Source organism: Schistocerca piceifrons, chromosome 1, assembly GCF_021461385.2.
Source record: "Schistocerca piceifrons isolate TAMUIC-IGC-003096 chromosome 1, iqSchPice1.1, whole genome shotgun sequence".
NCBI lineage: Eukaryota > Metazoa > Arthropoda > Insecta > Orthoptera > Acrididae > Schistocerca > Schistocerca piceifrons.
This window is the reverse complement of record NC_060138.1, coordinates 309,382,239-309,392,826: the sequence shown is the minus strand read 5'-3', so window position 1 is coordinate 309,392,826 and position 10,588 is coordinate 309,382,239. Positions and strand designations below refer to the sequence as shown.

At 43.5% G+C, this 10,588-nt stretch overlaps 1 protein-coding gene across 1 annotated transcript in view; it reads right to left on the bottom strand.

The window, feature by feature from the left end:
- Positions 1–10,588, bottom strand: part of LOC124798620 — a 71,916-nt gene that overhangs the window by 18,444 nt on the left and 42,884 nt on the right. Inside the window, exon 2 of the mRNA XM_047262100.1 lies at positions 10,306–10,584. Within this exon, the coding sequence (XP_047118056.1) occupies positions 10,306–10,581 (276 nt within the window). The 5' untranslated portion in view covers positions 10,582–10,584. The remainder of the gene's footprint in view (positions 1–10,305; positions 10,585–10,588) is intronic.

Below are 10,588 nucleotides of genomic sequence, written 5' to 3'. Positions count from 1 at the left end.
TTGAGTGCATTAGTATTTGTAAAATGACTCTTTCATATAGTGTACATTAAAAAATGACGATCATTCCACTTGGGACCTGTGGAATGGTACATTAGCTTATTTGTTTTAGTTGTAAATATTTTTCATGTATTGTTGTTATTCTGACATGTTCTACATCCTGGAGGACCTCCTCACTACGGATCAATTGGAATGAAAGCAGATATAATCTAATCTAATCTAACATTTTTTTTCTGGCACAGCCACAATAATTTTTAGGTTTTTATGGCACTGTATAGTGTGGTGTCACCGCCAGACAACACACTTGCTAGGTGGTAGCCTTTAAATCGGCTGCGGTCCATTAGTATACGTCGGACCCGCGTGTCGCCACTGTCAGTGATTGCAGACCGAGCGCCACCACACGGCAGGTCTAGAGAGACTTACTAGCACTCGCCCCAGTTGTACAGCCGACTTTGCTAGGAAAGGTTCACTGACAAATACGCTCTCATTTGCCGAGACGATAGTTAGCATAGCCTTCAGCTACGTCATTTGCTACGACCTAGCAAGGCGCCGTATTCAATTGATATTTATTATGTGAAGCATGTATCATCAAGAACGATGTTCTACAATTGTGGATTAAAGCTAAGTATTCCAAGAACTACGTTCTTTTCTTTATAGGATAATTACTTTACCTTGTTCCAGACCTCACACCAGACTGCGTGAGCTTTTAACGCGTGCCTTTCGGCTTCCTCTCATTGTGACTTGGCTGTCTTGCCATGCCACTACATATAGAACTGTCGAGTCTGTTCTAATACACTTCTCTACTATGGCATTGCAGAACGGCTTGCATGTATCTCTGAAAATGTCTCGAAAAACAGCGAATTTGCCCAACATTGGCGATGATACAGTCTGCTCCTTCTTTACTTCATTTCGATATTTGTGCATTTCTGTGTTTTTTGTACGTCAGCACATAATTTTGCATACTGGTAACACACTGGCGTCTTATTTAGCACATTCTACGTACAAGCTCCCACTAAACACAGTTATTTACAAGTAGAAACAAATCAAATAACTGTTGAAAACGTGTGCGACATATTTATCTCTCAAGCTTGCGGCCACCTTCCTCCCCGTCCCACTCACAAAGAAAAAAACAGTGTACTGCATTGTACATGAACTTCTGATACTATAGCCCTTCAGTGTGATCTGTTGAGCAGACCATTATAATACTATGAAGGTGAGTGGACAATATTACAAAAAGAAAAAAAAGAAGTTAGCTGTCCTTTTATGTATCAATATTTATGCATGTTAATCAAATGGTGAACACAATAAGCAGAAGAAAAAAATCGAACAAAGCTGCCGAATTTGTAATAAAATGAGTATACCATTTGAGTGTTTCGTGTGTTTGTGTCTGTGTGTGTGTTTGGCTTTATCTTCTTTCTGTTACCTATTAATGAGATACAAACCTAATCTGTTGACTTCCTACTGATTTATCTATACTTACATTCCATATGTTGTAGCTTTTATTTATTTCACAGGTTCTTGTTTTATGTTGCACTTAGCACATATTTAATTTCTTCTTAACTATCAGTTCTCTGTACTGCAAAAACACAAACACACACACACACACACAAACACACACACACACACGCGCGCGCGTGCACAGGCAGAGACATACCGGTTTCTTCTATTCTGAGTAACATACGCTATCCAGTTACATTACGTGATCACCTTTCGACATGCTGAATAACCACCTTTTGGGGCGCTGTCCACTGCGAGACGTGCATGAAAAGAGTCAGTGAGACACTGGAAGGTATTAATAGGGATGGGACCCATGTCGACTCCAATACAGTGGCCAGCTGCGCTAGGTTTCCGGTCTGAGGATCTATGGCGCGAACAGACCCACTGAGGTCTTCCCACAGATTCTCGATTAGGTTTAAATCCTGGGAGGGTGGTAGACAGGGGAGAATGCTAAACTCATCCTGGTGCTATTAGAAACACGCACGTAGACTACAAACCATGTGACACATTCCTTTGTCCAACTGATAGATGAAATCTTGAAAAAGAGAAACAAACTGCATATAGGGGTGGACATGGTCAACAAGGATGGATGCATACTTTTATTGATCCACTGTGTCATACAGAACACGATATCATCTAAGGAATGGCAGGAACACATTCCACAGACCATGACGCTCCCTCGAAATTTGCTTTCATACGTATCCTGCCGTACACGCCAACGGCCATTTGACGGAGCTTAAGGCAATTTGCCACCACTCAATGGACGACTGGTTGCATTTTGTTTTTACATGTTACACGTTACAAGAGCCAAAGAAACTGGTACACCAGCCTAATATCGTGTAGGGCCCCGCGAGCACGCAGAAGTGCCGCAGCATGACGTGGCGTGGACACGACTAATGTCTGAGGTAGTGCTAGAGGGAACTTATACCATGAATCCTGCAGGGCTGTCCATAAATGCGTAAGAGTACGAGGAGGTGGAGATCTCTTCTAAACAGCATGTTGCAAGGCATCCCAGATATGCTCAATAATGTTCATGTCTAGGGAGTTAGATGGCCAGCGTAAGCGTTTAAACTCAGAAGAGTGTTCCTGGAGCCACTCTGCGGCAATTCTGGACGTGTGGCTGTCGCGTTGTCCTGCTGGTATTGCTCAAATCCATCAGAGCGCACAATGGACATGAATGGATGCAGGTTATCAGACAGGAGTTGCAGGTGATCAGACAGGATTCTTATGTACGTGTCACAGTCGTATCTAGACGTATCAGCGGTCCCCTATCACTCCAACTGCATACGCTCCACACCATTACAGAGCCTCCAACAGCTTGAACATTCCCCTGTTGACATGCAGGGTCCACGGAGTCATGAAGTTGTCTCCATACCCGTAAACGCCCATCCGCTCGATATAATTTGAAACGAGACTCGTCAGACCAGGCAACACGTTTCCAGTCATCAACAGTCCAATGTCGGTGTGGACGGGTACAGGCGAGGAGTAAAGCTTCATGTGGTGCAGTCATCAAGAATACACGAGTGGGCCTTGGGATCCGAAAGCCGATATTGATGATGTTTCGTTGAATGGTTCGCACGCTGACACTTGTTGATGGCTCAGAACTGAAATCTGCAGCAATTTGCGGAAGGGTTCCGCCTCCGTCACATTGAAAGATTCTCTCCAGATGGCGTTGGTCCCGATCTTGCAGGATCTAGTTCCCGCCGCAGCAGTGTCGGAGATTTGATGTTTTTCCGCATCCTGATAATCACGGTACACTCGTGAAATGGTTGTACGGGAATATCCACACTATCATCACGACCTCGGAGATGCTGAGCCCCATCGCTCGTGCGCTGACTACAACACCATGTTGAAACTTAAATCCTGATAACGTGCCATCGTAGCAGCAGTAACCGATCTGACAACTGCGCCACACACTTGTTGTGTTATATAGGCGTTGCCGACCGATGCGCCGTATTCCTTGGCGCTTCAGTGTATTTCAAGGTCCCCAATTTCGATATTAGGTTTCCGATTAACCTCATTTCTACCACTCTACATTACTTTCGTCAATTTTCGCTTTATTCTGTATCAATGTTCTGCGAGCAGTATATTCAGTACGTCCTGTAATAATTCTTTCTCGCTTAGTTTGAGTGTAGTAATGTCACCAGCGAATCTCATCATCGATATCCTTTCATGCTTGATTTTAATCCCATCCCTGAAAATTTCTTTTATTTCCGTCTTTGTTTCTTCGGTAGACTGAACTGTTGTGGACAAAAACCTTTAATCAGAGCATTTCGTTCTTTACTTTCCAGCCTTATTGTTCCTTCTTGATTCTTATACAAATCATGTATTACCTGCCTTTTCCTGCAGCATACAATCACTTTTTCTGAGAATTTTGAACATCTGGGACTATTTTACACTGCTGAACTCTCTTTCTTGGTCGACACTTTCAATGAACGTATCCTCATTTTTCTTGTCTTGCTTCCATTATGAAGCGCAATGCGTCTCTGGGTCAGTTTCTTCTCATTAAGAGGAACTGAGCATAATGTAACAGAATCTCGATTTTCTTCTCCATTCTTCTTTGTCGAATTGAACATCATGTAACAGAATCTCGATTTTTTTCTCCATTCTTCTATACATTGTTCTTGTAGACAAGTACGATGCAAGAAACCATTACTATGACTATGCAGTACTCACTCTTGTCTGCCACTACTGCCTTTGGAACTGAGTTGTCGATGTTTTTCCGTGTCTGATGATATGTCTCCAGTCTCATAGATTCTACCCACCAACTTCAATAGTCGTTTGGCTGCCACTCCCCATATGATTTTAGGAATTTCGGAGGAACGTTGTCTATGGCTTCACCCTTATTTGACAGTGTGTCTTCTAAAGCTCTGTTAAATTCTGGCTGTAATACTGACTGTCCTAGGTCTTCAAATTCCATTTCTTCTATTATCACGTTATAAGACATATTCTCCCCCTCACAGATGCGTTCAGAGTATTCGTGCCGTCTACCCGTTCTATGCTGAACGTTTAGCAACGGAACTTCTCCTTCACGCTTAATATTTTTCATCCCGGAACCACGTGGCTGCTACGGTCACAGGTTCGAATCCTTCCTCGGACATGGGTGTGTGTGATGTCCTTAGGTTAGTTAGGTTTGCGTAGTTCTAAGTCTAGGGGACTGATGACCTCAGAACCATTTTTTGCTTAATATTTATAACTTTGTCTTTAATTTTACCAAGGTTTCTTTCGCTTTTTCTCTGTGCCGAATGTGCTTTTTCGATCACCATTATTGTTTGATTTCTTCACGTTCTTCCTGCAACCATTTCGTCTTAGCTTCCATTAACTTTATGCTCGTTTCAGTCGTAAGTTGCATACAAGTATTCCTGTCTTTTTCCTAGCATTTTTGTACCTCCTGCATTCGTCGGTCAGTCGGAATATTTCTTCTATTACCCAATGGTTCTACGCAGTTACCTTCCTTGGACATACATTTGTCAGTCCAGCTTCTGTGGCAGCTGTTTCGATAGATGTGTATTCCTCTTCAATGGATCTGCATACTGTGGTATTATTTTCGCATTACCCGAATCCTCAGAAAATTTCAAATGAATATCATCGTTCGTCAGCGTAAATTCTGCCTGGCGATTCTCTTAAGCTTCATCCGTCTCTACATCATAATAAATTAGGATCAGGATCTAGATCTGCTCCTGGGTTTGGATTACAATACATATCTGATATCAGAATACCTGTCCCACCATGACGTAATCCGGCTGGTATCTTCACGTGTTTCCACCACTTTTCCATGTATACCTCCTATTTTTGTGGTTTTTGAACACTTCATTCGCTGTTACTACCTGAAGTTTACTATATAACTTCACTGTCTCCATTCAGACACTGAGTTACTCATTCAGTGCCGCTTAGACGGTTGAGCAACAAGGGTGGCCCATTCTTCCGGGTGTCCCGCAGACACAGCTCTCCATCGGTACGGATAACAGGTGGGTAATTATTTGGGAGTGAAATGATGTGGCAACTGGAAACGTATTCCAAAGTTGAAGTATGCCATACAGCACAATTCTTGTACGTAAAACGTCTAACTTGCACATAGATTCGCCTTTACATTCTGGTGGTGTATGGACCAAATACAATGTCGTGTCCATCCGTAGTGAAAGCGTGCCAATAATTTTACCAAGGCAGCACAAACAAGCATGATGCTAATCAGGAAGTCTAGATCTAGCACAATGCGGTTTACGTAGACTGATGAGCCAACAGATGATGACCACTGCCCATCAAGAAGGTGAATACCTCCAGGGTAAATTGTGGGCATGTGACGCAGTAAAGAAAGAATGTAAGAGGAAGAGAGGTGAATAGGCAGCCATTATAGCGAAAATACAACTATTCACATTGGTATGTAAAATGTCTGAGTCTGGCGGCATACCATCTGACTTTCGGAAAAAATATCATCCACACAATTCCGGAGAGCGCAAGAGCTGATAAGTGCAAGAAATATCACACAATCAACAGCTCAAGCATCAAGGTGCTTACGAGAATGATATACAGAAGAATGAAAAAGAAGATTGAGAGCGTGTTAGATGACGATCAGTTTGGCTTTAGGAAAGGCACATACACCATAGAAGCACTCCTGACATTGCGGTTGACAACGGAAGCACGATTAAACAGAAATCAAAACATATTAATAGGTTTTATCGAACTGTAAAAAGCGTTCGACAATGTGGAATGGTGTAAGATGTTCGAAACTCTGAGAAAAATAGAGGTAAGCTATAGGGAGAGACGGGAAATATATGTACAATATGTACAAGAGCCAAGAGGGAATAATAAGAGTGGATGACCAAGAACGAAGTGCTCGGATTCAAAAGGTTGTAAGACACGGATCTAGTCTTTCGCCCCTACTGTTCAGTACACGAAAGAAGCGATGATGGAAATAAAAAATGGTTCAGGAGAGGAATCAAAATTCTAGGTGAAAGGATTTGCAGATGAAATTGCTATCCTGAGTGAAGGTGAAGAAGAATTACAGGATCTGCTGAACGGAATGAAAGCTGTAATGAGTAAAGAATATTGACTGAAAATAAATCGAAGAAAGTCATAAGAAGTAGCAAAAACGAGAACAGCGAGAAACTTAACATCAGGATCGGTGGTAACGAAGTAGATAAGTAGATGAGGTTAAGGAATTCTACTACCCAGCCAGCAAAAGAAACAATGACGGACGGAGCAAGTAGGACATCAAAAGCAGAGTAACACCGGAAATAGGGCTTTCCTGGCCAAAAAAATTCTACTAGTATCGAACATAGGCCTTGATTTGTGTAACAAATTTCTGAGAACGTACATTTAGAGAACAGCATTGTATGTATGTGAAACATGGACTGTTGGAAAACCAGAACTAAAGAGAATCGAAGGATTTGAAACGTGGTGCTACAGACAAATTTTGAAACTTAAGTGGATTGATAAGGTAAGGAATAAGGAGGTTCCAAGCAGAATCGGTGAGGAAAGGAATATGTGGAAAAACTGACAAGGAGAACTTTATAAAAGACATCATATTTACGCTAGTGACTAAAACTTTCTTTATTTCACGATTGCAATTTCGGCCTTAGAACATTATCAAGTGCAGATTTTTGTGGCTTTAGGCCATATCAATTTAAAATAAGCTGGCACATTTATATGTCGTTGTCATTAGTATTTAAAACATTCGTGACGCTGTTACAATCGTCAAATAAAGAAAGTGTTACGGTCACTGGCGTAAATACTCTGTCTTTTATAAAGTTCTACATGACTGTGAATCCCAGGTATAAAAAGTAAATTGACAAGGAGAAGGTACGCGATGATAGGACATCTGTCCAGACATCAGGGACTCACTTACATGGTACTAGAGGGAACTGTAGAGGGAAAAACAGGTCGATGGTTGGGGCCTTACACGGCGTCATCCTGGCAAATGGTTACCTGAAACATTGACAGGACCACAGATGCAGGTCGGTGAGGCAGAATTATGTTGGTACAGTTAGTTGATTTTCCATGAGACCTGCGGTGGTATTCGAAGGCATCATAAGAGCAATGAACTGCGTGAACATTATTGTGGACCAACTGCATCGCTTGAAGTCTCCCGCTATGGCGATGACATATTCCTACAGGGTAACTGTAGGTGTTTCAAGGTCAGAATCGTACTACAGTTGTTTGATGGGCATTACAGTGACCTCAAATTGATGGCCAGGAAATGGGCCCAATGTGTACTCTTTGGAACACATATCGGGCGTTAGCTGTATGCCCGTAGACCACCATCCCGTAATCTGATGGAATTGCTTGATCTGTCTATACTATCCTGTATTCGTCTGACCAGAAGTCCTTATCTTCTGTCCATTTCAGGTCACTGAGTCTACTATAAACAGATGCTTACAATTTCTGTTGTAAGATTTTTAGATTTGCTACCATGTTCTTGATATACGACGCTCCGATTTGTAGATTTTTTTTGTTCATTATTCAGATTTTTTGTTACGGTTGCCTCTCCTTAGGCATTCACTTCCACAGATTTGTATGAGTGGCTAACCCAGAATTTCTTTTATCAGTGGAGGGAGCACTATGAAATTTTTTCCATTACAGGCCATATGTTTTTGGACAGACATAGCGTGTCTTTAATTCAGTGGTTTCCAATGCAGAAGGCCTTCTGCATCCTCATGCCGTTGATCATTGCGAATTCCTCCGAATTCTAGGGGCAATTTCCCACACGTAAGACAACAGTATATCCCATACCTCTGCCCACTCCTCCGCTCTCTTTGACGAGGCTGTTCGTAGGACGAATTTGACTTCTAGCAGCGGAAATCTTACGCCAACCTTGCTGATGATATTTACTCAAAATTTATGTAGTAGCTGGGATAGAATCTGCGAGGATAGAACCTGGGACCCATCATAGTTTGATAAGCAGTGAAAGACGCTATCCCTAGTCCACGAACTACATCAGAAGTTCTTGTTTATTTATTTATTTACTTATTTTTTTAATTGTTTGGCACTCCCAGGATGATTTGTAAGGCCGCCAGGCGGCCTTAATGGGGCCGATAGATCGTCTAATTACAAATGTAAATATGGCCTTTTGTATAGAAGTCGTTAAGGGTTTTTTGAAGCACACACGTTCCAGATAGCTAGGTCCAAATGCAAGAGAAAACTCCCGCCAAGTCTTTTAGGTGACGGACAGTGGTTAAGCGATTTCTCTTCCACGTCTCGTTTTCAGCTGTAACTAGCGAGTGCATAGGTTGTAGAACGTGAGCAGGAAGACCAATCTCTGCTGAGCTCACAATTCTACCTTTCACAATGAATTATACACTACTGGCCAAGAAGGCATGCAGATGATAAACGGGTATTCATTGGACAAATATATTATACTAGAACTGACTTGTGATTACATTTTAACGCAGTTTGGGTGCATAGATCCTGAGAAATCAGTACCAAGAACAACCACCTCTGGCCGTAATAACGTCCTTGATACCCCTGGGCATTGAGTCAAACAGAGCTTGAATGGCGTGTACAGGAACAGCTGCCCATGCAGCTTCAACACGATACCACAGTTCGTCAAGAGTAGTGACTATTGTAACGAGCTCGGCCACCATTGACCAGACGTTTTCAGTTGGTGAGAGATCCGAAGAATGGGCTGGCCAGGGCAGCAGTCGAACATTTCCTGTATCCAGAAAGGCCCGTACAGGGCCTGCAACATGCGGTCGTGCATTATCCTCCTGAAATGTAGGGTTTCGCAGGGATCGAATGAAGGGTAGAGACAAGGGTCGTAACACATCTGAAATGTAACGTCCACTGTTCAAAGTGCCGTCAGTGCGAACAAGAGGTGACCGAGACGTGTAACCAATGGCACCCCATACCATCACGCTGGGCGATACGCCAGTATGGGGATGACGAATACGTGCTTCCAATGTTGTAAACCGAACCTGGATTCACCCGAAAATATGACGTTTTGCCATTCGTGCACCCAGATTCGTTGTTGAGTGCTCCAACGCAGGCACTCCTGTCTGTGATGCAGCGTCATGGGTAACTGCAGCCATGGTGTCAGAGCTGATAGTCCATGCTGTTGCAAACGTCGTTGAATTGTTCGTGCAGATGGTTGTTGTCTTGCAAACGTCCCCATCTGTTGACTCAGGGATCGCGACGTGGCTGCACGATCCGTTACAGCCATGCGGGTAAGACGCCTGTCATCTCGACTACTAGTGATACGTGGGCCGTTGGGATCGAGCACGGCGTTCCGTATTACCCTCCTGAACCCACCGATTCCATATTCTGCTAACAGTCATTGGATCTCGACCAACGCGAGAAGCAATGTCGAGATACCATAAACCCCAATCGCGATAGGCTACAATCCGACCTTTATCAAAGTCGGAAACGTGATGGTACGCACTTCTCCTCCTTACACGAGGCATCACAACAACGTTTCACCAGGCAACGCCGGTCAACTGCTGTTTGTGTAGGAGAAATCGGTTGGGAACTTTCCTCATGTCAGCACGTTGTAGGTGTCGCCACTGGCGCCAACCTTGTGTGAATGCTCTGAAAAGCTAATCATTTGCATATCACATCATATTCTTCCTGTCGGTTAAATTTCGCGTCTGAAGCACGTGATCTTCGTGGTGTAGCAATTTTAATGGCCAGTAGTGTAATTAAGAAGGAAACAACAGTACAGAGAAAGTCAGATTGTAATTACATTATTTGAGCTACGTGGTACAGAGGTGAAAATATTCACAGAAAATATGAAATGTGGTGAAGAACAAACGCAAATAACTAGAGGAACATGTAGTACGATATTTCAGACGCAATCTTGCTCTTACTAGGGCGGCGCACCTGTAGTTGTTTCTTCTTCTCGTGGACTTCGGGCGAGACGATGCCGTTGATGCACATGCCGACGGCCTCTCCGGTGCTGGCGTCCTCGGCGATCAGCGAGTGAGGTTCGTCGAGCGCCGAGAGGAACAGCAGCTGGTCCGTGGGCGGCCCCCTGGTGTTACCCAGAGCGACGTTCATCGGCTCGTCCGGGTAGAAGGCGGTTCTCGCCAGCCGCTCCACGCGGTCGCGGTCCGATGGCTGCGCCCGCACTATCCTAAAACCCTCCGGCGTCTCCATGCTCTGC